Source organism: Kwoniella europaea, chromosome 1 (assembly GCF_036810445.1).
Source record: "Kwoniella europaea PYCC6329 chromosome 1, complete sequence".
In the NCBI taxonomy this organism is placed as follows: Eukaryota; Fungi; Basidiomycota; class Tremellomycetes; order Tremellales; family Cryptococcaceae; genus Kwoniella; species Kwoniella europaea.
The window spans coordinates 1,905,087-1,930,311 of NC_089487.1; the positions used below are offsets into that span (position 1 = coordinate 1,905,087).

General features: G+C 44.3%; 8 protein-coding genes across 8 annotated transcripts; 4 read left to right on the forward strand and 4 right to left on the reverse strand.

Annotated features, from left to right (window-relative positions):
• Positions 1-75: 75 nt before the first annotated feature.
• V865_000717 (uncharacterized protein) lies at positions 76-911 on the reverse strand (the record flags this gene model as incomplete). Its single annotated transcript, XM_066224546.1, has 3 exons — positions 76-380; positions 475-544; positions 654-911. 3 exons carry the CDS (start codon positions 909-911, stop codon positions 76-78), a joined length of 633 nt encoding a protein of 210 aa, XP_066080643.1.
• A 628-nt stretch (positions 912-1,539) lies between these two features.
• On the reverse strand, positions 1,540-2,449 carry V865_000718 (mitochondrial import inner membrane translocase subunit TIM9; the record flags this gene model as incomplete). Its single annotated transcript, XM_066224547.1, has 4 exons — positions 1,540-1,559; positions 1,706-1,787; positions 2,010-2,105; positions 2,384-2,449. 4 exons carry the CDS (start codon positions 2,447-2,449, stop codon positions 1,540-1,542), a joined length of 264 nt encoding a protein of 87 aa, XP_066080644.1.
• A 471-nt stretch (positions 2,450-2,920) lies between these two features.
• Positions 2,921-8,928, reverse strand: V865_000719 (uncharacterized protein; the record flags this gene model as incomplete). Its single annotated transcript, XM_066224548.1, has 31 exons — positions 2,921-3,009; positions 3,119-3,799; positions 3,864-3,917; positions 3,987-4,067; positions 4,125-4,216; positions 4,278-4,463; positions 4,523-4,646; positions 4,707-4,748; positions 4,800-4,928; positions 4,991-5,121; positions 5,189-5,293; positions 5,360-5,462; positions 5,566-5,683; positions 5,759-5,876; positions 5,924-5,990; positions 6,045-6,064; positions 6,118-6,161; positions 6,209-6,292; positions 6,347-6,457; positions 6,520-6,670; positions 6,727-6,820; positions 6,878-7,040; positions 7,098-7,352; positions 7,423-7,509; positions 7,568-7,647; positions 7,709-7,772; positions 7,840-7,986; positions 8,047-8,114; positions 8,181-8,300; positions 8,358-8,573; positions 8,772-8,928. The coding sequence occupies 31 exons, from the start codon at positions 8,926-8,928 to the stop codon at positions 2,921-2,923; spliced, it is 3,981 nt and encodes a 1,326-aa protein (XP_066080645.1).
• A 411-nt stretch (positions 8,929-9,339) lies between these two features.
• Positions 9,340-13,279, forward strand: V865_000720 (uncharacterized protein; the record flags this gene model as incomplete). Its single annotated transcript, XM_066224549.1, has 14 exons — positions 9,340-9,565; positions 9,638-10,293; positions 10,373-10,457; positions 10,522-10,883; positions 10,959-11,082; positions 11,141-11,175; positions 11,237-11,327; positions 11,403-11,551; positions 11,621-11,817; positions 11,885-11,925; positions 11,991-12,110; positions 12,185-12,683; positions 12,818-12,986; positions 13,097-13,279. 14 exons carry the CDS (start codon positions 9,340-9,342, stop codon positions 13,277-13,279), a joined length of 2,937 nt encoding a protein of 978 aa, XP_066080646.1.
• Positions 13,280-14,883: 1,604 nt separating this feature from the next.
• Positions 14,884-16,919, forward strand: V865_000721 (uncharacterized protein; the record flags this gene model as incomplete). Its single annotated transcript, XM_066224550.1, has 6 exons — positions 14,884-15,141; positions 15,256-15,499; positions 15,611-15,743; positions 15,817-15,887; positions 15,956-16,537; positions 16,660-16,919. The coding sequence occupies 6 exons, from the start codon at positions 14,884-14,886 to the stop codon at positions 16,917-16,919; spliced, it is 1,548 nt and encodes a 515-aa protein (XP_066080647.1).
• A 740-nt stretch (positions 16,920-17,659) lies between these two features.
• Positions 17,660-18,750, forward strand: V865_000722 (uncharacterized protein; the record flags this gene model as incomplete). Its single annotated transcript, XM_066224551.1, has 4 exons — positions 17,660-17,816; positions 17,900-17,967; positions 18,079-18,263; positions 18,462-18,750. 4 exons carry the CDS (start codon positions 17,660-17,662, stop codon positions 18,748-18,750), a joined length of 699 nt encoding a protein of 232 aa, XP_066080648.1.
• Positions 18,751-19,338: 588 nt separating this feature from the next.
• V865_000723 (uncharacterized protein) lies at positions 19,339-23,158 on the forward strand (the record flags this gene model as incomplete). Its single annotated transcript, XM_066224552.1, has 7 exons — positions 19,339-19,923; positions 19,995-20,930; positions 21,077-21,345; positions 21,412-21,544; positions 21,610-21,719; positions 21,781-22,551; positions 22,666-23,158. 7 exons carry the CDS (start codon positions 19,339-19,341, stop codon positions 23,156-23,158), a joined length of 3,297 nt encoding a protein of 1,098 aa, XP_066080649.1.
• Positions 23,159-23,531: 373 nt separating this feature from the next.
• On the reverse strand, positions 23,532-25,109 carry V865_000724 (uncharacterized protein; the record flags this gene model as incomplete). The annotated part of the gene is made up of 5 exons (XM_066224553.1): positions 23,532-23,736; positions 23,868-24,186; positions 24,316-24,599; positions 24,737-24,938; positions 25,037-25,109. 5 exons carry the CDS (start codon positions 25,107-25,109, stop codon positions 23,532-23,534), a joined length of 1,083 nt encoding a protein of 360 aa, XP_066080650.1.
• Positions 25,110-25,225: the final 116 nt, after the last annotated feature.

Below are 25,225 nucleotides of genomic sequence, written 5' to 3' on the forward strand. Positions count from 1 at the left end.
ACGGAACGAACAACGAAGATGTGCATGTAACATCTCCCACAGCTTATTAATGATATGATGACATGCAACCATTACTCATACATTCTCAACCGTGCCATCCTCTAATATCCTCTTGATCACCCTGCCGGGATTACCAACCACTACCGACCTGGGAGGTACATCCCTGGTAACCACAGATGCAGCACCGATAGTGCATCCATCACCCACAGTCACACCTGGACAGATGGTAACGCCTGCACCTATCCAACAGTCATTTCCTACTTTAACGGGTTTAGCCCATTCTCTACCTTTCAAGCCGCTTCGCTCCTCTGGACTTATAGGGTGGGAAGGGGTGAGAATCTGGACGTTGGGTCCTAGCATCGTTCTCGAACCGATCGTGACTGTGTAATGAGAGAACGAAAATATCGTAATGACAAGTCAGCACTCCAAATCCTGGAAAAGAAGGTGGGCGTTGAACATATTGGGTAGACTCACTTGGACAAACGTCAAGTAAAGTACAATTAGCACCTATGAACACCTCGTCTCCTATAGTTATGTTGAACCCCTATGTGAGATTGAATGGTCAATACGGTATCGTTCGTTTACAGTAGTTAGCTTAGTATGCAGTATGGGATGGGATGGGATGGGAACACAGTACAGAGCAATTCACTCACATATTCACAGAAAAACCCTTGGACAATCCACACTTCTTTACCCATATAAATGAACTCCCTCATCTTCTCCATCCTCTCCATCATATTTACGACCTGGTTGATCTCCCATACCTTCCTCGCTTGAGCATCCCTTATTCTATCTATGTAGGGGTTCCAAGAATGATACGGCTGACCGGACAGCATCAGTGAGAGTTCCGTGGGGTCTTCATCTGATCCGGGAGGGGAAATACGAGGATTGGTCTGGTGAGGGAGTGACATTGTGGGTGTTTGTAGATGATATGTGGTCAATTGTGGCTAGGACAATATGTAGTGTGTAGAGGGTAACGAATGAACAGATCAAAAGGATGATCTGATACCACTTGTAAAGGTGTGTGTGTTATATATATTCTTGTTTAGAATTGAAGTGAAGATGGACAAAATGATCTAAGGATAAGAAGACGATCAATCCGATTTCAACATCTCGCTCAACAGGATACAATGGAACGTGAATATGAATGTGCAGTGACGAGACAACAATGGAGATACAAGGACACAAGGATGCATACTTGTAGGGATCGAGATCGCACCGCACGAATATGCAGCTCATTTGGAGATCGAGTCACACCATCAACCTTGGATAGACAGGCATTCCTCTTAACGGACGACGTTCAATCAGACTTGAGATAGATAGAGTGAAGCACATTCAAGACGAAGAATCTGATCAAGTCAATAGCCAAATGTCGCATCAGTCCAGTATGTTCTTACCACTCGACTATATAGAAAGACGGGATGTGTCATTCGATATATGAACGGAGAAGAGTGATTGATACATTGTTTCCTTCACATATATAATAATATGGGACGATATGATTGTATTTCGTTTTGATATAGAGGGTTGCGATTATATTTATTTACCTTGCATTTGTTCTGAAACAATAAAAAGCATTTCTGATCAGCATATATTCAAGTCTTGATTGCCCCGTGATTCCCCACCAATGAGTCACCATCAGGTAGTCACATTGTCCATGTCAAAGGAGAAGATGGAGATGGAGATGGACACGAAACACACTCACCAGCATTATGTTCAGCAAACCTTGCACCAACCCGTTCGGAATGTTTCAAGAATTTATCTGTACAATTTTGAACGCATGTTGACTGTAGGCATTGCGAAAGAAAACCAATTCATGTCAGCGATTTCGTAAATAGATAAATGGATGGATGGATGGAATATCTCCCTCCTCCTAATACTCGTCCTCTCCTTACATTCCTTGATTCGATTTCATATCACTCCAAAATCCCAGTTCCACTGCCATTTGGAGATAAGACCGTCCTCTTCCAGATAGTCATATTCGCAACCAAACTCCAACTCCAACTCACCTCGTTCGTAGTCAGTGCCTTCGAAGTGAAATCCTGAGCACAAGCGTTAAAGCACCTTTCTACCAATCCCGAATAGAGTTTCATGAAATCTTGCATCTATATCAGAATGAACCCAAAAGTCAGCTTCCATAATGGTTTCTAAACCTAAGTTGATCCGATTAAGGGAATAAGGAAAGATGCCAGTCATATCTTGCGATGAGAAGGGAGAATAATTATTTTTCAAGGTAGTGCAGTATTTCCTTGCGCACATTTTCCATCTCCATCATCATCCTAATCCTTCTTCCTAAGCTATCATACGTATCTATGATATACATCCTCCCAAGTCGATAACACTCTTATTTCAATGAGATCAAACGGCCCAACGCATCACTCACCTGCTTCTTCTCAATGACCTTTGTCATATGAGCTTGTTCGGCACCGTTGAATTGTGAGAAATCCATCCTGTCGTATTCTTTTCCTTCTGACTGGTTTAAGGCTGGTAGATGTGAGACTGGTCTTGACTTTGAACAGATAGACTCATATAGATGTCGGTGACGGTGAGGATGATGGGTTGTCGATGATGGGATGGTTGTGGGCTTTTCTGAAAATTCGGATCAACGGGGAAGCGGAGATCACCGCCAGCTGCGTCACAGTAGTGGCAAGAGATGAACTGTGAATGGTCTGTTACAGTATATCTATCTATATATGTGCTTCGGTAACATTCGAGCACTGCTGTCACGTTGGAGAATATTGATGCAGCGATGAGTGATCTGATGTATCCACAGTGTATTCATGAACATCATATATAGTAGTATACAGTCATAGCATAGGATATAGTCTAATATAATTAACGTTTATGTACAACTCCCATCATCCTGTCTTATCGCACAGTCTCCATCTTACACAGCACGAACAACATCCTCTTGTACACATCACATGAGCTCGTCGTACTCTTCATCTGCCCCTTCTTCGAATTGACTTTCAGGCCAAATATCTTCACCTTGATCATCTCCCGCGTCAGCTAACAATTTCATCAACGTGATCGGTCAATAATAGGCAGATTAGGAGAAAGTTTAGTAATTCAGTGAGAGAGGATAATTAGTAGTGACAAGTAAGTATACCAAACTTACCTGCATACTCTTGTCCAGCTGGGTCAGCAGGTCGGTACAGGCGATAATCGTCAGTCCCACTGAACGTGACTGTTTTCAGTCTTTTCGCAAGGGGCGGGAGCGAATTAGTGGGATCGAAGGTATCTTCGGTCGGGTAATCCTCCATAACTCTCTTATAACCATTTTGCTCGGTTTGATCCATCGTATTATAATCGCCAAGTCGGTAATCGAAGTTTGTTTGGGTGACAGGGCGATCTTTGTAGTAATCGGTATTCCCAAGATTAGGTGAATGGTCGACAAATTTATATTCCATATCCATACCATATCCATCCCCAACATCTTCTTTCGAGTAGACCGATTGAGGTGCCGAAGATGAGTCTGAAACGAAGTTGACATCTGCAAACATATCATTCACATCCCAGTCGAGAGTCGGATCGCTTGGAGGTGGGGAATGCTTGATGTCAGCTGGTTTGGTGTCCTCGTTATAAGATGACACATCTTCAGTGATCATCTCATAAGCTTCGTCAGGAAGATCCTCTCGATGTCGATGAGGATCAGGTTTTTCCACTTTGGGAGTGGGACTTTCAGTGGCTCTAGAAGGTTTGGTGTCTTGGCCTCTGGATGCTTTGGGTTTTGTAGATACACCGTCGAGTTTGACTTCCTCCTGTTCAGGTGCATCTTCAGTCGTAGGTAAGAGGGTACCTGGATACCGGTATTGGTCAGTCCAAGCAATCCTCCATACGCTTATTGGGGTTATTCATCTTACCGGTAGATTGTTCCTTAAGCAATTCGACATCTTCGCTTACTTTCACAGGAGGATCTACAAAGACAAGGGAGAGAATTCAGCATGTAACAAAGTTTAGCTGGTCCCATCGAAGCCTTGACGTACCAAAGACACTCTTAGGATAATCATCATCGGTAAGATTGGTAATGTATTCGACGGTTCCGGAACATCCAGCCACTTCGTCGACTGTGCATAGAAAGGTAAGTCTGAGTGCTCAAATCTCCACAAGCTTAGATCACGTACCTCCATAGTGACAAATGACTTTCTCACATCTTCTATCGAGCGGAACCCCCACTTCAACACTCTTGTTTTTCGAGGCGATGAGCTGTTTCAAGCTGTAACGATTATCAGCCTTAGGCGTTGAGCCAAAGTTTTTGCCCAGTATCGTCAACTCACGACCTTTTCCTGTACATAACATAGGAATCATCATCCCTGAGAAAGAGCATTGAGAAATTCCAATTGCCAGAATTTGATTTCCGCCCATGTTTACGTTGGTTCCCTTCTGCCATATTCTCGGTCAATGGCTGGATGTCGACCTTGAGCAGCAGTGTAGGGGGTTTGCCACTCTGAATTTCTCCAAACCTGCATGCACATTGGAGCGTCAGCTGGTGTATGGCGGCACGAAGACAAACTCGACTCACTCGATAGTCAAGTGGAAACGAGGCATTGATTTTACCTTCTCCTTCATTTCTCTCACGGCCTTGTAAGGTTTATTCAGTTTCGCTTGAAGCCAAGGTTGATCGGCAGCCAAGAATTGCTCGAAACCTGAATCGTATTCCGGTATTTAGCAGGATGTATACTGTCACGACATGGGTGATAACGTACTGCGTATCCCCCAATGTTCGAGTACTCTTATCGAGATCGGTCCTTAAAGATGACAGTTAGCAGTTTATAGTAGAACGGATCGAGAAAGCTTACCGATCTGATCGATTTGACGGAATACGACAGCTGTATCTTCCCATGCTTTGGCTGCAATCGTACGATACAGTTCGATCGCTGCTCGAAGCGGTCCTCCATAACCACGTTGAAAGGCAATTTGAATGATCGCTAATCGGGGAAATTCTTGTTGGTAAATGATCAAATCACAAATGACATAAGACCATACGTACCTGCAGCGATCCTCTGGGCGTGAGTGAAGATCAACATCTGAGTTTGTAAGGGTGAAGTAGCCTCTGTTTTCTTCTCCGTGTCCAAGGCAATATTGCCGAATTGAGCTTGCATAAGCAGGAAAACCTTGTCTCTGTCAGATAATTTAGGTCAGCGCGTGCATTTATTCTCTCATACATTGTTACTTTCAATGCACTCACGAGTAGTCCTTGACGTTTCTATGAATTTGGAACCTAGTGTCGCTATGAACACGAAGTTGGTTCAAAAGTTTCGCATCTCCCGGTCGAATCCGTAGATCTTGGAATCTGCGGCGACGACATCCTATTGATGAGCATGGAAGAGTATACACAATCTTGTAAGACTCCACTTACTCTTGCGCGCGGGCTACAATTTCGAGCAGATCTCGGAGTGTCGCATCTTCCTCGATACTCATAATTTCGAGCATCTGTGACGCATTTGTGATCAGTTGATGATCTAATCAGTAAACGGGACGGTGCACTTGCTGTGCCATATGCTACATATCGAGTGGGGTAATTAGCTATCTAGTATCCCGAGAACCGGATCTTGTCACGCTTACAGATCATTGACCGTCTCATTATCTGACCTGAAGGACTAGCCTGCAATTTGAACTCTCCTGGATCTGCTTTGGCAGTCTGTTCGACAAAACCAGCGTGTACAAGCTTCGATATTGCTTCCTGAAAGAGTACAAGTAGTATTAGCGAAGTATAATAGACCACGTCGAACACATGTCAGGGTAGGAGGTCATTCACTTGAAGATAATGGGTAGCGTATTCGTCCCAGGTGTCATCGTCAGATTTCGCCATTTCGTTTTCCAATGTACCAGAATAGTAGCTCGGATTCTGTTGGAGTCGAATGTATAAGAAGGACCTAGTGGATTTCATCAGCTCTACCTCCAAGATATATGGATAACGTACTTTTTCAACCAAGCTTGAGCGGTAGCAAGGCTATCTATTGTTCCCAAAGCAATTTCGCTATTGAGATCTGGGAAGAAAGAAAGCTTTAGTATGTACTATGCTCCGGCTATTCGAGACTCACGTTCTTTGAGGTTGAGATGTCTAAGATTATAAATCAGTTTCTGGCTACCTCATCACCAGTACCAGTTACTCACAGGGTGCTCTCAAGTAATGTCGAGGAATACAGCATGGATTCGTACTATTTCGATAGATTAGTGTGACATCTATCCAATTATCAAGGCTCACCTTCTTGACCTTCGATTGTTCACAAATCACAATGACTGTACCTGATTTATCGAATTGAGGTCGACCAGCTCGACCCATCATTTGCTAATGACGGACGTCAGTATCATTGTTAGGACCATAGGACATATCTAGACTCGCCTGGATGTCGATATCCGAGTACTCCTTGAACCCGGTCACAGCTCCATGCCATGCGGTAGTTCCTCTGATGATGACGGTATGAGCAGGAAGGTTGACCCCTACTGCAAGCGTCTGCAGGAGAGTCAGTGTCTGGAAGCACTAGCAATGGTGAGTCTGCAAGAGCTATCAATTACTGATGTTGACACGATCATATGAAGTTTTCCGTTGATAAACGCATCTTCAATCGTTCTTCGATCGGGATAACTTAGACCAGCATGATGAACAGCTATGCCACAGCTAGCGTAGTCGCTGAGTTTCGAATCTTGTAATACTATTTTGTCCGGGCTGCAAAAGAAATTTCCTGGTGAGACCTTTATCAACGATTGCAATCGATGACCTACCCGATGGGCCGAGGAGGTTGCCAAGGGAGAACTAAGCTTTTTGCTTGTGATTCTTGATATAAATGAAAAATGAGTTCGGCTGTCTTCTGACATGCTACATGGATTTGTCAGTCGAGAAGTAAGCTTTAAATCAGAAGCGAGACAGACGGACCTTTTCGAGTGGCGCAAAACACCAGAACCGGCTTGCCCTGTGCGTGTCTAGTGAGTATCGGGAACAACGCTGCATCCAACTTTGTGTCGAGGACCCATTCGGAGCTGCACTCAATCCCATACACTTTCCTCATTAGCTGGACCGGTCGATATTCTTCCCCAAACTAGAAGGATAGGGATGCAAGTCAGCATACAATAACTGTGAACTATCATTTACTTACTTGGTATACTTTGGCTTTAGGCATCCGGATAACCTTCTTCTCTAGAACATGTTCTTCATCTTCTTCCCCTCGGTATACTCCAGACGACAGCTCATAGGGATTATCGGGTTCTCGCTGACCGATCCACCTTGCTATATCATCGATATTCGGGATGGTCGCGCTCAAAGCGACGATTCTTACCCCGGCGGTATTCTGCCTTATCCTTGCGATGATAACTTCTAAAGTTGCACCTCGATCTTCACGAAGGATATGTACCTATCTCAAAACAAATGAGCTTTTTAGACATGTTTTTGAGAGTGAACAGCAGTCCATAATCATGACTCACTTCGTCAATCATGATCAACTTAAGTCTATTATAGAAATCCCTTTTTGCCCATCTTTCATGCCTTGTAATTGAATCCAGCTTCTCGGGCTGCAATCGTCAAATCAGTTCACTATGCTTATATCTATCGATAGGAAGCCCAATATACGGTAAAGACGACTAGGTTTGATTTCCTGATAAGTCGACAAGCCGTGTCGAAATCCCCGGTATCACCGGTGATTTGTGTACCTATTATAAGTATTAATCCCTGCTTGACTTCATTCAAGTATCCAGATGAATAGAAGCTCACATTCAATGTTCAGTAAGTTATGCATCCTCGCTTGCCAATCCTTCTGCCTTTCGCTACACAAAGCCTTCGATGGTAGACAATATGTCAGTGGATCATAAAAAGCGTCATCGCTGAAGGATTGTTCGCCTCACCTTGGTAGGAGCGATATATATTGATAAAGGTGTACCATCTTTGGTCGTGATGACAGTTTGGGTTTGTAAGAAAGCAAGTTCGAATATAGTAGTCTTGCCTGAACCCGTTGGAGCCGAGACGACGAGGTTTTCGCTTTCTTTGTATGCCTGTCCGATATGTCAGTTCAATTGGATATAGAGGAACTTTTTCGAAGCAAGGTCACTCACATCGTCGAAGACAGCACTTTGAACTTTGTTGAAAAACTTAAACTTGAAACATTGTCCTTGTTGATCATCTGAGAAAGGATACATTAGCTGTTTTGCGAGCGAAAAGTGTATTTCAATATGTTTATACTACTTACTGATGAGTCTCGAAATGGGAACATCCTCAATACCTGTCTTCTGATTTGCTTCCCGCTGTTTGATTACCTCCGCCGTAGCTACAGGTTCATCGTCGTCGATGGACTCAATTGGCGGTGGCGCTGCAATTGGAACCATAATCAGCTGGTTCAAGCCAAGGGAGGGGGAGCTGTACTGACTATACTGTGGGGGAGGTTCATTCATAGAGGCGGCTTCATGATGATGAGACATACTAGGACGATGTTGACTTTGGGTGGCAACGGGGGAAGGATTGGCCGGGATGATTTCTGTATGGTAGATGTTACCACTCGATTGACCGATTTGCTGGAAATATGGACTGGTCCTGCCGGTAGGAAGCATTCGAGGGATTGTGCGTACTGGAGTGGGAGAGTCGACTGAAAGAATGAGTCAGCAGGGAAGATAAATATCAAGGGTGGACGGATAGAGGAAGGTGAAGAGAGGGGCCAAGGGGACGTAATGAGGGGAACGAGACGTGTATAGGGTGTGGTAGGGGATATGAGGATCTGACTGCTGGGTAGAAGAAGGAAGAAAGAAGGTGTAGAGCATACTCATGATCCTTTGGTTATACTCACTTTCGAATGTAGACTGTTGCTCACTACTTCCCTGAACGAAGGAATCATCCGGGCCTCCTCCAGTCCAGAAGCTATCTTGTTGCTCTTCATCATCGATCGTGACAGTCGGCAGAGGTTGGGAGATATCCCATAACTGCTGCTCGTCTGTGTCGGACATCTTGAGTGAATCTGAGGGGAGGATGAGTTATGATCGGGGTGATGATAGTATGATAAGAAGAGGAAGAAGAAGTAACGGATGAGTGGATTGTTGAGGTAGATTGTTGTTCGCATGGACCACCTCCACCGGACCGTCCACACGCCAAGCAATTCCATTAATTCCATTACAACCCATTCCTAATTTCGTGTTTGATCCCGCTAGTTGTGATTAGGATTAAGCTTGTAAGTTAGTGACCGCAGCAAAATAGACAACACGACGTGATAACTGATACCCGTCGTACGTGACAACAACATTCAATATGAAAGAGCTGACCTCAGCTCCTTTGTAGAATACGATCTCATCTCCTACTTCCAAAATCTCATCAATCTCATAGGTCCAGTGGTAGAGAAAGTCCAAAGAACCAAAGAAGAGATGTTCAAGAATCTACCCACTTTCAAATCACTCCCTCAAGCGATAGGTCTCCCTTTCCTATCCACCCAGGAGGATGCACAGCTGAAATTCAAATCATCGCCCGGAGGTATCAAGAGGCTGTACAGCGACGAGGTCATACCCTCATCGGATGTACTTTACTGGTCTCAGTATTACAGCTTGTTCAACTCTTCGGCGGATGTCTATTCGTTGATATCGGTACAAGATGGTACGTTTCACTTTCACTTGACTCTTAGAACCGAGGTTGATCGTCTGATATTGGATGATTGATCTTCTTCAGTTCGTCAAACACTTACAAACCAGCCTACCAATCTCTCCACCCTGATACTCACTCTGTCCCATCACCTATTCACTCTCCTCCCCTCACCTGATTTCCCCCATTCTCCCTCTCCGCAGCAGGATCTATCGAAAGAAGCATTGAATTGCCTAAGGGTATTGGGAAGATTATTAGTGGTTATATACGAGTACGAAGCAGACCTGAAAGAAAAGGTGGATCACGGGATCATCCCTCAGAACGAAGTGGATGAACAGAGTTTCGCAAAGAAGTGGTTATACAATAGATCATTGATTGAGAAACATCAAGATGGAGAAGAAGACGGGTCGATCATACAGAACGAAGAAGAGAATGATCAATTCAAAATCGAAGATTCCGATTCAGAAGGTGAAGAAGATGAAGGTGTAAGAGCATTCAAAGCTACTGTTGGACATCCTGCTCCGACCCCTTCGGCCCCCACGACGAAGAAAGAAGAAGGTATAACGGATGATCCTCTTACTCAATCACAGACGGATGAAGCACAAGAAGAAGCAGAGGAAGAGAAAGAATATATGCCTTGTCTGATAGAGAGATTATTCAGCTGCACGATTGACTTACTCTTCTGCGCCGGGTTCACTGTACCTGATAGTGTGAGAGGTCCTAATGTTACTGAGAAGATCAACGTGAGTGGCCTTTTGATCTCCGAATAATCCACTCGTGTTGGAGATCTCATGTTGACGGTGCTGTTCACTTCTGATATAGTATGTGATCTGGGAGAAAGGAGTGGGAAGCACGGTCAATGTAGGAAGTACAGCTGAATTGGATAGGAATAAGACTGAAGTCCTTCGTAAGCTCATCCCATTCAAGCTTTTTGATCTTGTTGGTATATACCTAACAACGATCCACGATAGGTTTCCTCCTAATCCTTCTCTCAACGACAATCTACACCCCACCCCACGCATTATTCACCACGCCAAATTTACCTTTGGAAATCCTCACTCATTCTTTGGAACGACGACTTGTCTTGTCATTGCTATGTTCATTCCTGAACACCTCACTCACACCTCTCAAGGCATCATTCGGTATTAGTGGTCAGATACCTTATAATCACCTGATATCCAAGGCAGCAGAAGAAAGAAGAACTTTGGTCAGAGCTTCTTTGATGGTCTTACTCGTCGCTCTGGACCATCGCGTAGAGAATCAGACATCCACTGGATCGGTCATGGGTGAAGGTAAAGAGGAGAATGCATTTAGGTATTTCATATCGAAACTCGTGGGTTGATTCCCTCTTCTATTTTTAGTACCATCTGAATTGGACATTTGATTTGAGCTGATGGACTGTGAGTAGCACCGTAAAGAAGACTTCTCTTTCCTCCTGGATGGTATTATCGGTATTTTGCAGGAACATAATGCGGTGACTAATGGATATTTACCTGGAAGTAAACGACCTATACCGTATATCTTGGAAACATGTGAGTTGGATCATGAATAAGGAGATATGAATGTCAACTGACCGGTTATATACACCAGATATACTGCTCTGGCGTTTGGTAGACTTGAACAAAGTGAGATGCTTTCCTGACAATGTTCCACAGATATCCAGCTGACAATGAGACCGTGTATTAGCGATTCCGTCAATATCTCCTCGACTCTGGAAAAGCACTCGACGTGGTATGCTATATATTGGTCACATGTCTAGATCTAAAGGATGATCCAGGTCAGTTGACAACTTACCGTTCTGCTCACAAAAGTCAGACCGTTCAGACTGATTTACCTCTTTCCGCTGCGTTAGCTCATCACGGTCTCCTTCGACTACTCTCATACCTCCTTCAAACTCTTTCTGCCGATAAAGCATTTGCAGTCTCGCTTAATCAGACTATAAGAATGGCCATACCTTCCAAATGGGCAGTAGCAGGTACAGCGGCCGATTTCTTAATCGTTGTGAGTTCCCTCTCCAGAGCTGCAGCCACATCGGACTATTTATTGACGAATTTGCGATTTAACTTACAGTCGATATACTCTATCGCAACCACTCCTGGGCTCAATCCTCTGTTCCCAGCTTTGACCATCAGCATATCCAACATCGCTCCTTACCTTGTCAATATCGGTGTACAAGCTTCGACGAGGTTGTTACAGCTCTTCAAAGCTTTCTCGGCACCGAATTTCCTGTTGGCCGATGAGGGTCATCCACGATTGGTATATTACCTGTGAGCTATATTTCTGTGCTCAAAATCACCGTGATCAGAGCTTTAGCTGATCTGTCAACAATATCAGTCTTGAGACTTTCAACTCGATCTTATACTTCCAACTTAATGGTGAGCTGCGCGTGTAATTTGCAGAATCCGGCCTTCTTTCAGCTGACTTGTTCCCTTTACCCCAGAAAACCCTAATCTCGTATATGCAATCTTACGATCTCATCAAGATTTCCAGACTCTCGCTACGTTCACCCTGGTATCTGGTCTGAGGGATATACAGAGACGTAAAGCGTTGCGAGCAGCTGGTGAGTGCGATATCAAACACTATCTCCTATAGAATCACGATCCATACTAATCATCACTTGCCTTCGTCTTTCAGCCGCAGAAAGAAACGCAAATGCTAGAGGAGGATTGAACCGAACACCTTCCGAAACCGACATGCTAGCTGAGAAAGCAGCTTTACTTGGACGAGATCCAGAAGGTGATCACGATAACGAGAATGGCGAACGAGATACATCTTCTCCGTCATCACAACGACGAGTCCTTTCTCCCCCTCCGACCATCCCCGAGGAAACACCTTCGTTGACACAACCATTGACTACTCCTGGACCAGATTCGGTATCTGATCCATTGGCCCAATCGACGCCTCCACCGACATCGGACTTACCTTCTCCACCACCCTCTGGGCAAAACGGTCTGAGTGAGAAGCAGAGAGGGAAATTGCGAGCTGTAGATAATGATCAATCGACCACTGATGGATCAAATGGACATGCTCAACCTGAGATACCGGATGAAGAGTTGATGAGAGTCGCTCAAGCTGGTGTGGGACCTAATGGATATGTACCTACTCAAGAATGGGTATCGAGCTGGCAAAAAGGGTGAGTAATCCATTGGCTCCCATACACATCCATCTCTTACAATGTCGAATATGCTTTCTCTATTGGAATAAAAATGACTACACTCATATCTCACTTGCTCAACACGCACTAACCCAATGCGTTTCATCCTCTAGCCTTCCCCTCGATCCAGTGCTCGTAGCTATCTCAGAGCTCTTACCGAAGATCCAAGAGAACCAACAATTGACTGGAGCACCTTCATCCAAAGTATTCAACATACTAAAGGGTGTATCTCTATCAGAGGTGCTACCGCCTTCACCACCTATCGTACCTAGACGATTCCAGGTAAGTTGTGATTTTCTTGACCCTTGCATTCCTTGTGCTCTTGGACAATCGCTTCCATCAGTCAACAGGAGACAAACGCTGATATGATCATACTTCGTTTCAATCCATAGTGGTCATCCGCCTCTTGCGTATGGTTGACGTCACTCCTCTGGGGGGATATCTACGTAGCTGGTCTGACTTCCGATGGGGTCTGGAGGGACGCGACGGTGAGATTGTTCGGGGTCAAACAGGCTCCTGTGAAAGGGAGGAGCGCGCAGGTGGGGAGGTTCTTGAAGACTATTGGGGTGGTGTGAGCGTTTAGGAGCGGTATGTGATTAACAGTAAGATCACAGGATGCATTATCATATGTGAATTTACGATCATAAGTTGTTTGACCTTGTTCGTTCAGTTGGAATGTAAACCGCAAATGGAGTACAATATTGTGGATCACCTCCATGAGTCTACATGGAACGATAAAAGGATCGAAGAGGTGAAGAACATTCTAACCATCCAATCTGATCAATCTAACCCCTATTCCCATCCACTCACTGATCTTTCATCGTCACCATACCTCTGAGGTACACTTGGACAAAATCAGACTCTTGGCTTGGCAAAATATCCAAGTCGTACCTTACTTGGACAGTTACCAAAATAGTCATACCATCTGTCGTGATACCCATCGGATCTATCCGTATCTATAACGTCAAAGTAGATCATCAAGGGTTTCAGTGTTTTATTTTTGTTTTTGGTAAATAACTTTGGGAGGTGACGTAAGGATTAGATCTATCTTTGTTCTCGAATTAGGGAATGGATTAAGCCCTTGTCTTCGGGTTGATAACTCTCTGTAGAGGTAGCTCAGGTATTCTGTGATGTGGTACAGTCCAACAGAGAATCGATATATCCGATGTGATTTCATTGTACTGTACAAGTGGTAGGTGACCAACGGGGTCTGATGTATTGCATTGAGGAACACTCCAATCCAAGCTGTCATACCTTGCTTTATACCAGCTTTCCAACCTCCCGCTCCTGTCTTTACTTTCATGATGAAATGCAATGAAGTGCACTCTCTCTGTGCTATATGCTTGGTCTTTCCATGATGCATTTGTGCCCTTTACGTTCTCACAATGTTAGAGGAATGATGTGAAGTCTCATTCTGCTGCGGTCGTCCTTGCTTCTAATCAATCCACTGCGACTCACCATACCTCCTTTCTCAGGTACCGACCAAACGAGGTATTTTCGGATGAATCGAGACTATGCGGCACCGGAAAGGTATAGAGAGAGGAATGCCAATACAGGAGCGATCGTCTTTACGTCCCGATTCAGCTGAAGTGCTCCCCGCCCGGAGATAACCAAAATGACAGTGAAAATAGTAATAAAATTAGTCTAAAGCACGAAATATTATCTTCCCAGAACAATTAACCGAGATTCAGAAAGATAGTAAGAGGTGATAATCATGCATTAAGACGATATAACATAGAGATTTGATTATATTCAACCGGATTAGACCGAGGGGAAATAAAGTTTGTATGGAAAAGGTCGAAAGAGGAATGGCGTGATATGAGATGAACAGACGCGGTCAACCGATAACTCAAACGAGTGATGAGGTGATCAAACCAAACTACGAGTCAGTTCAAACCGTAGATACGGTACATACCTTGAATGTACTGTATTTTGTACCGATTTTTAGATTATCAAATTTCTGGATGTTATGCTTGATCGACGGACAAGATGAAAATAATGGTTGATTTTGAGAAGGAATAGTGAAGAGGGAAAAAATGATATATATAGACGTGTTCTGGGATATGGGAATGGATTGGATTGGACAACCTAACGATCAAAGATCCAAAGATTTGACCAGTAGTACTACTGTATTCACTGACCTCTTGCTCTTCAAGTGAATTATAATATTGTACTCAAGATGAGTCACTATCAACAACAAGCACAAACGTCAAGTTACTCGGATGATGAATCGAAAGATATCTCACCTCAACCCAACAACCACGATTTGGAATATCAACCTGAACAACATGTTTTCAGGGATATAACTAAAATTGAAGATGTTGATTTCTCAGCGTACAACTTCACCCGAGAAGAAGAGAAGAAAGTGGTCAGGAAATTGGATTTGCATATCTTGCCTTTTATCTGGGCTGGTTATCTGTTCAATTCACTCGATAGGGTGAGTAGTATACTAAACTCAATTAAAACTGAACCAAACCATATCCTCTCCACTCTTAACGGTAACTGTGCATTAAGATGGTCGAGCTGATAATGTGCTTTGTAAAACGAATAGAACAACTTGTCCAACGCCAAATCCGATGGAATGACCACAGATCTCCATTTCCCAAACGAAGGATATGGTATAATGATTTCCATCAATAATATCCCATGGGTACTTTGTGTGATTCCCATGGTTATCTTATCAAGAAAGATCGGTCCGAGATGGACTATCCCTGGTTATATGATCTCATGGGGTCTGATGGTTTTGATCAATGCTGCTGTCAAGAACTTCGCCGGTACTTTGGTCACTAGATTCCGTGAGTTTATTGATTAATATATACAATGTCCCAAGCTCCTTGGAAACACACAAATTAGATACTATGTTTGCTGGATCAAACTTACCTTTTCTTTCATTTCGCCGTGTTTAGTCCTCGGTGTATTCGAAGCTGGTTTTGCTCCTACCTTGATCTACTATCTTACCGGTTGGTACACTCGAGGAGAACTTGCCAAACGAGTTGCCGTGTTTTATTCTTGTAATGCTCTGTCTGGCGCTTTCTCAGGGTGAGTTATATCTTCAAGCAATGCTTCCTCGAGATAATATCGCCTGACCATATACGTAAACTTTCACTCCCAGTCTTATCGCGTACGGTGTCTTCCAAATGAACTCTAAATTGCATGGTTGGCAAATCCTCTTCTTAATTGAAGGTGAGTTGAAACAGCACATTGTCGCAGACATAGAGCGACAGAATGCTAATGATCGCTTTTGAATGTAGGAGCATTCACCGTTGCATTCGCCATCCTCGCTGGAATCATGCTCCCTTGGTCAATCGACGGAGCTTCCTTCCTCGGTGAACGTGAAAAGGAAGTCGCCAAATTACGTATCCTGAAAGATTCATCTGGTACCACCGAGAGTAAATTCGATCGAAAGACTTTCTTCGCTCCTCTTAAAGATTGGAGATTATACGTCTTCGCAACTATCGCCGCTCTCTATTCAACCGCTGCCAGTGTAGCTGGTAGTTTCCTTACTCAGATTGTCGGTCGATTCGGATACTCCGTTGTCAAAACCAACCTTTATACCGTCGCTCCTTTCATCTTTGGAACTTTTATGATGCTTGCCACAGCAGTATCGTCCGATCATTTCAGAGAAAGAGGTTTCCACCTTGTTTCAGCTTATACGCTCGTGTTTATCGGATGTGTCATCCTCGCCGCTACACCCGTCTCAAATCATGCTGTGGGGTATTTCGCCGTCTTTTTGATCACTGGTGGTGCTCAAACGCCATCGGTCATCTTCCACTCGTGGCATCAGTCCAATGATGCGAGTGAGGATGGAAGAGCGTTCAAAGTGGCTTTCTTATGTGAGTGAATCGCCATACATAGTGATAATCTCGCTTGCTTGTCACTTTGCGTGATGCGAACAAGGAGGATAAAGTGGTGAAATTGTGTTCGCTGACTTTGTTTATCTACTTGATTTATATAGCTACATTCGCCAATTCCGGTGGATTCGTATCAGCCAACATCTTCCTCGACAAATGGTCACCAGGGTATAGAATCCCCCTGATTATCGTCGCTTGTATAAACGCAACCGGTATTCTCGTAGCTACTTCCTTCAGGTTGTATATGGCTTATGAGAACAGAAGAAGAAACAAGGCTCAAGGTGTCAACTGGACTTCGAAAGATGTTCCCACCGAAGCACTCAGAGCTGGTCCTAAGAACCCATTGTTTAGATATTTCTTATAATCTCGCTTCCCAAGCTTATCAACGATCTCGATTTTTATCTTAGTCAGTCTTATATACGATTTAGTATGGGTTTCCTTTACAATAGATTTCTTCCCTTCCCACCGTATTAAGGGTTACCATTAGTATTGTCCATTTGCTCAAACGTGGTTCTAGCGGATTGTGCGTTTTTGGTAATGCTTTTCATCCCTTGCAGAACCGAATTATACGATATGTGAATACTTTTGTCTCTGTTCAATGAATGTAACTCAAATCGATCGCTTTTCGGAGGACGCTTTATCGATTACACACATGTCATGATATGGCGAGTCCATGATTGGCTGTAAACGCTCTGTTGATTTTTGCCACCTGCCCCGCGATACCGTGCGGAAGAAAGTCACCCATGTCACAATACGATAATTACGATTCAATACGTTCCGAGAGAGACTTCGTTTTGGCTTGGATCTGAGTGGGCTGGTACAATGTAGAGCTTCATATTCTCTGACCCTAGTATAAGCAGACATGCATTTGTTGCATTTAATGGTGAATCCTACGCTTCAAAGTGTGAATTCATTACGTAATACATTTTTTTCCGATCTTCGATCTCTGATTTCGTCTCTCGTCTTTCCTCTGCGAACCTATCTATGGATTGGATTCATTGCTTTTTGTTTCTGAACTTCGACTTCTGCCTTTACGAAAATACTCATCGCAATAGACCGCACCCCTCACCAATAGCCTTGAATTGATACCTCATCATTATTCACATGTCCGCCCCAGCTCATTCTACTACCCCACCAGGTCAACTCGCCGCTGAATCTTCCAGTGCTTCATCGTCAAGTTGGTATAGTGGGAACCTCTTGCCTGTCAGTCCATTCGATCTGCCGGAGACCAGAGATCTAGTATCTCAGAAAATAGCTTCTGGTGAGTGGCTGACTCGAGCTCACGACTTCTCTCACTTAAGTGCACGTGGATGATCTTTGTGCTGACTATCTGATCTGACATAGGTGAAATAACTCGAAAGGATGTGGAGATCATGGAAAAAGGTTATAGGTGGATGACATACACACCACCTGTGAGTTTTCCACCGGTCTACTCATGGTGACCACACATCACGATCGCTTCACAAAAACGATTCTACTTCTCTGGAGTCATCGCTCAATTGCTGATATATCTTGTGTTCTAGGCCACAGCAGTATCATTCTCCTACCTCATCTGGCAACTCATGAAGAAACAGTACCCTCGACCTCACATTGCGACTCGATTGGTATGGGGTGGGTTGGCAGGTGTAGCTGGTGGTTTGATAGGTTTCGGAGCGGCTGGTTTGGCAGCTAGTATGGAGGTTAATGATAAGATCGAGGATGGTGATCGGTGAGTGTTACTTTCTTTGATTGTGAAGATGTACTCTTTATCCATCCAATGGTGGGATGTATACAAGAATCGTATCTATCTGCTACATGGTGAATAGATATCTCCCATGTCGAAGAATGACCACGATCATTTTTATGTTTAATACATACGTATATACTGCGTTGAACTGTGCTAATTCTTCTTGTTCTCATTTCATAGCAAAGTACAAGTATTCAACCTAATCACCGAACACGCTCGTCAAATACAAGAAGCCAAACACAACCCCGTCCTCGTCCCTGCTCCTATTCAAGCACCAGCATCCACAACAGCGATGAAGCAGGCCAGAGCTCAAAGTAATCTACCTCGAGATTTCGAATTCCCACCTCAACGTCAAGCTGCCGAGAGCCTCGAGTATTCCAAGGGATCGATAAGGCTCGCACAGGAAGGTCAGTCGATCTGGGGTAAGATGAAAGGTTGGATTCCTGGGTTTGGCGGTGGTAAGGAGTAAAGAGCAGGGATGGTTATGGGGATTCGCTCCGCAGTATGATGACTTAGCATGTATAGTGCATGTGTAACAGTATCACCCTTCATACTCTACTTTGCAGTAGGCTGTATGTGAGGATGCATCGCACTGCATCTTCTACAAGCTGTTATTATGTATACCTTGCAATAAATATGGGAGTTGACCAATCGCATGATGTGTCATTAAGAGGCGTACATTTGATAATGTCACCATAGCTTGATGGCTTATGCCACGTGCGTTGTGCCTGATTACCCTGATGCTCAGAACTGTACATAAAAAACTTTCAACCCGGCAGTGGGATTGAGATTGAGATTGAAATTGAAATTCATCCTCAGTCGCCTCTCCCTCCTTTATCTTCTTATCTTCCTCATCCTCATCCTCTTATACAACACCCACAGCTTTGCTTTTGCTATTCACTCCATATAGAGCATAGACCAAAGACCGACCCCCCTCGTCGAGTCTTTCAAGCAAAGCAAGCTCTCCGTCACCCCTTCTCAACACCTTGCCACACGCGGCCAGGTGCTTCATTCTTCACTCTCTAGCCAACTCACCATCCATTCAATCTTATCCAAGATGTCACCCGTAGCGGAACCATCCCTTACTCCCCTCCCCTTCTCCCCCCTCTCGGACCAGTACACTGCTCTCGCTAAAGCTGGATCCAACGTAGAAGCCAAAGCAGCAGCAGATGCCATCGCCTTATCTCTCAAGAAAGCTCCCAGATCATTAGACGCTCTTCAAGATGGGAAGGTCGTCGACGTGGTCTTATTGTGGATCTCATCCAAATCGGGATACGAGAGGGAATCAGCGCCTGTCTTAGTTGAAAGGATCTGTAAATCGTTAGGTACAGGTATCGAAGGTGTTTTCTTGCCCCTCATTCCATCATTGTTGAACCTTGCTATGGATAAGGGACAACCCGTAAGAACCGCCGTCAACTCAGCTATGAACGCGCTCATCAAAGCTTCTGCACCAGAAGGATCAAGGATGATCTTAGATGTCTTGTGTAAGGCTTTAGAAGATTCGAAAGGTTGGAGATCAAAGGTAGCAGCTTTGAAAGCTATTGAAAATTTGGTTAAACCTGGTGCAGATGATTATATCGCTCAGGAATTAGGTCATGTTATCCCCTTCGTGGAACATGCCATGCACGATACCAAATCTGAGGTGAGTCAAACTATCCCTACTACAATCCAAGTGGTTAAAATTAGTTACTGATGTTTCAAATGTCTGTTTAGGTCTCCGCCGCTGCTCAAAAAACCGCTACTACCCTATGTGGTATCCTTCCCAACCCAGATGTCCTCAAACATATCAACCTTTTGGTCTCAGCTATGGCTTCCCCAGCAGCTGTACCAGGAACTATCAAAGGTCTATCATCCACCACCTTCGTTGCTGAAGTCAATGCACCCACACTCGCAGTGATGGTACCCCTCTTATCTCGAGCTTTGAAAGAACGATCGACCGACGTCCAACGAATGACTTGTATCGTCATTGGAAACTTGGTCAAATTGGTCAGAGACCCTACCGTCGCTGCTAGATACCTCGGACCATTATTCGGTGGTGTAGAACAGCTTGCTAAAGGAGCTGCTTTCCCCGAAATTAGAGCTTTCGCTCAAACCGCTTTGGATATCCTTATCGGCGCAGGTGCTTCTGCCAACGCTACTCCCCTTCCACCCAGAGATATCATCCTGGCAGTCACAGAGGCTTTGACAATCATGGCTCCCCATTTGGATGTTCAAGGATTACCTGCTCATCCCTCTTTACCTCTCTCATCATCCATGCCTTCCTCACCGGTATTGGCTCACGCAATCGAATATCAAGCGAACGTAGTGGCTGACTTGGTCGACATGCGAAGATGGGATGCGAGCACATGGGAGACCAAAGGTTTAGGATCATTCATGAAATTACTTCTTGGTGCGGAGAAGGGCGCGGAAGCTACTCAAGCTATAAGAAAGGCCTTCATGGATATTGATAAAGCCAAGTATGCTCCTGCGGAAGAAGATGATGGTTCAGAAGGTCAATTGTTATGTGATATCCAATTCTCATTGGCTTATGGTGGTCTGTTATTGTTAAACCACACCAACTTGAAATTGAGAAGAGGTAGAAGATATGGTATCTGTGCCGCGAACGGTGCTGGTAAATCAACGTTGATGAAAGCTATCAGGGATGGCAAGGTGAGTTGGCTTCTGTTGGACCGCTCGCTCTCCCTTCATGCAATATCGCCCTGAACGTCATATCTTTGATCCAATTGTTTTTTCTTGTTCACGTCTCCGTTGTGCATCCGTCCACTGGACTATGCTGATTCTTTGCCATCCCTCAGGTCGAAGGTTTCCCACCTCAAGATGAGCTCCGAACCATCATGGTAGAACACGCACTCCAAGGTGAAGATACTTCCATCGGCATCTTAGATTTCATCTCCGCCGATCCTAAATTGGCCAAGAAGACCAGAGATGAGATCTCAGCGATGTTGCTGTCCGTTGGTTTCTCCGATGAGAAACAGAGAGATCCAGTAGCTTCCCTCTCTGGTGGTTGGAAGATGAAATTGGAATTGGCCAGAGCCATGCTGATTGGTGCTGATATCTTGTTGCTGTGAGTTGTGACGCCATGCTGCTGATAGCACTGCTGGAAACGTAACTCACATCGTGATTTGTTTAGTGACGAACCTACCAATCACTTGGATGTTCAAACTGTCGCATGGTTGGAAGATTATGTTTGTAACCTCCCTGATATCACTTGTATGATTGTATCGCACGATTCTGGTTTCCTAGATAACGTCTGTACCGATATTGTAAGTTATCTCATCCGACACAGTAATCATGTTCGGTAAGCTAATCTACCATATTACTTTCGTAGATTCACTACGAGGAGAAGAAACTTGTATACTACCCTGGTAACCTTTCTAAATTCGTCGAGAGAGTCCCATCTGCCAAATCTTACTACACCCTCGCTGCTACTTCCATCAAGTGAGTCATCAATCTTACCATCATACCATAGTCGCCAAGTACTAACGACGAGTTATTGCAGGTTCTCCTTCCCTCCACCTGGTTCGTTGATGGGTGTCCGATCCAACACTCGAGCCATCATGAAATTGGCCAACTGTACCTTCACTTACCCAGGAGCTGCCCGACCCTCACTGAAGAATGTATCATGTTCGCTCTCCTTATCCTCGCGAGTCGGTATCGTCGGACCCAACGGTGCTGGTAAATCGACTTTGATCAAGTTATTGACCGGAGAGACTGTACCTCAAGAAGGATCCGTACATAAACACCCGGCTTTACGTGTCGGATATGTCGCTCAACATGCTTTCCACCATATCAACCAGCATCTCGATAAGACCGCTGTCCAATATATTCAATGGCGATACCAAGATGGACACGATCGAGAGATGTTGGAGAAGGCTACCAGAGTGTTTACCGCAGAAGATTTGGAGATGATGGAGAAGCCTATCGAAGGTAAAGATGGTTCATTGAGGAAGATCGAGATGATTCTCGGTCGATCGAAATTGAAGAAAACATTCCAGTACGAAGTTAAATTCAAGGGAATGACTCATAAATACAATGCCTGGTTACCTCGGGATCTCCTTATTGAGAAAGGTTTCCAGAAGTTAGTGGGTCAATTTGATGATATGGAATCGTCTAGAGAAGGTGCTGGACAAAGAGATACGGCTGCGTCAGCTGTGAGAGAAGTGCTAGAAGCTGTCGGATTAGACGGTGATATTGCCCAATATAACGAGATGTCGGGATTGTCAGGTGGTCAAAAGGTCAAAGTGGTCATTGCTGCTTCTATGTTCAACAGGTGGGTACTGTTTCTACTGTTCAGAAATCATCAGTCATCTTATCCCTATCATTTTCCCCTATACCTATATTTTCACAGTCGATCAACTTAGCTAATGTCCTCATGTTCGATTAGACCCCAATGTCTCTTCTTGGACGAACCTACCAATTTCTTAGACCGAGAGGCCCTCGGTGGTCTGGCAGTAGCCATCAAAGAATGGGGAGGAGCCGTCTGTATCATCTCGCATTCTCAGGAATTCGTCTCCGCTCTATGTCCCGAGATATGGCATGTCGATAATGGAGAATTGACACATAAAGGCAAAGTTGCCATTGTCGAAGATGCCTTTGATAATCCTTCGAACCCAACTTCAAGAGCTACCTCTAAAGCTGGTACACCTCGAGTTGCGGGATCTGCTACGCCCACTACGGGCGCGAACACCCCTGCTGGAAGTGCCGCTCCCTCAGGAACCGATGAGATTGTTGATGGAGTAGCTAAAATCATGATGAAGAAAAAGAAGAAGAAAATGACCAGAAATGAACTCAAGGCTCAAGAGGAAAGAAGAAGATTGAGGAAATTGAATTGGTTGACTTATGGTGGCGAGAGAGAACCTGATACTGATGATGAGTAAGGTTAGGGGATGGACAATCTCTTTTTGAAGTAATATAGACTTTTCTTTTCATGTATTTTTCTTTGTTGGACGGGGTTAATCACCATCATCATAGATACTCCGCATCCCGTATAGATTTTTTGTTCTGTTTTCGGTTCCGATTAGATTGGATTAGATTAGATTTACACCTATATATGTTCTCAACTTAATGACTTATGGATCATGGATTATCTGAATTACATGGGATCAATCAACTACATTCATCTATACTTACATCACATGCTTTGACGCTGTTTGTCTTCGCTAATGCTCAATTCAACAGGTGGTTCACATTCATATCACTTCATTCCCATTGCAGATATATTTACCTGATTGATCACTAGGAACCATTACGCTAAGCCACTTTTCCACCTAATTCCTCTTCGATGAAATCTTGTACAGCACCCTCATATCCAGTTTTGGAATCATCAACTTCGAAACCTAATTTCAATGCATCGGAATTATCGAATGCGCCCGCCCAGGTATCGCAGATTCTGATGACCGCTGGATCTTTCTTGAATTTGATCAAGTTGAGTTTATCTTTACCGCCATATTTGATTCTGCGCAGATTAGGGAGAGCATCAGCATTAGCGTCAGTGACAGTGACAGTGACAGTGACAGTATCCACACGAAGCGTATGGGATATATGAACTGAAATATGATTGTGTGGTCTCGGTGCAGTTAAACTCACAAAGTTTCGATAATCTGTCTCGGGGTAATTTGTATTCCCGGTAAATTAACGATCCTCTCCTGTGAAACCTCCTTCAACTGTTTCTCTTCTACTACTGCGGCCCAGAGGATATTCCTAATGACAGTTTTGGTCCTTCCTACCCATGTGAGATAATAGTCCAGAGCGGGATCATCCATCGAATCGGCAATGGGACAAAGGGATTCTTGACCTTGTAATGGTTCTCTGATCATTCCTGAGATGTAGGATGAGGCTGCACTGGAAGGTGCACCCGGTCGGACAGTTACTGTTACCAATCTGACAGTACGAGTATCGAGGTAGCCTAATGATTTGAATTCAAAGCAAAAAATCAGTCTGTGGTACATCAAAGTAGTGTCATAAATAGTGATGGTGATTTGTCATTTATGATCGTGCTATTGCTACTGCTAGGTCTATGGGTATGTTTACTCACCCTTCCTTCCATAATCATAAACGATCATCTCAATACAATGTTTCTGAACTCCATAACTTGATTCTGGCACAACGGGCTTAGTCTTAGGATCAACCACCGACTGAGGGGTGACTGCCCCATAGACGGCAAGGGAAGATGCAAATACGTATATAGGTCTTGGTTGACCTTGAGGGAAATTCGCCTCGGCATGTTTGTGCGTTGCGTCCAACAGAGCTCGATGGGAGTCGACGTTGACTGCGTATCCGAGGGGGAAATTCGCTTCGGATCCACCTGACATGATACCGCTGTGAGCGATAGGGTGATAAGCACCAAGTCAGCATCATTACATCTCTGTTGCTCAAGTCTGTTTGATACGAATGTGAATAAGAAGAACCTTGAGTGGATCTGAAGGGTAGATGATAGAAGAAGCAGACAGACTCACTGTAAAGCAAATACCCCTCCTACTTTCTCACCATCGAAAACGCCCTTCAACTCATCCGGTTTACCCAAATCAGCTTTGACGTTCCTCAATCTCTTGGTATCGGTGATTCCATGGTTGGGAGGTTCGATAATATCCGTAGCGATTATCCGGAGGTTTGGGTAAAGTTTCAATAAGAGTAAGACGAGTTTCTGTCCGACGAAACCTGAATACACCAAACAATTGGATCAGCTTCATAGAAGAAAGGAAAGCAAGAGAGAGACAGGGATAACGAAAGAGAGTGTATGTCAGAAATAGACTTACCTCCTGCTCCTGTGACGAGGACGGTTTCGACGAATGAAGGTAGTTTCAATGCTTCGTACGTTGGTGCTGACATCTTGTTTCTTGTGTGCGTGTATCTTTTTGAGCGAATGATCAAATAACAACAATAACGAGAACAGCAGTAAGTAGGAGGTAAGTGTGAGAAATAGGAGAGGAGAGAGATGGATATCA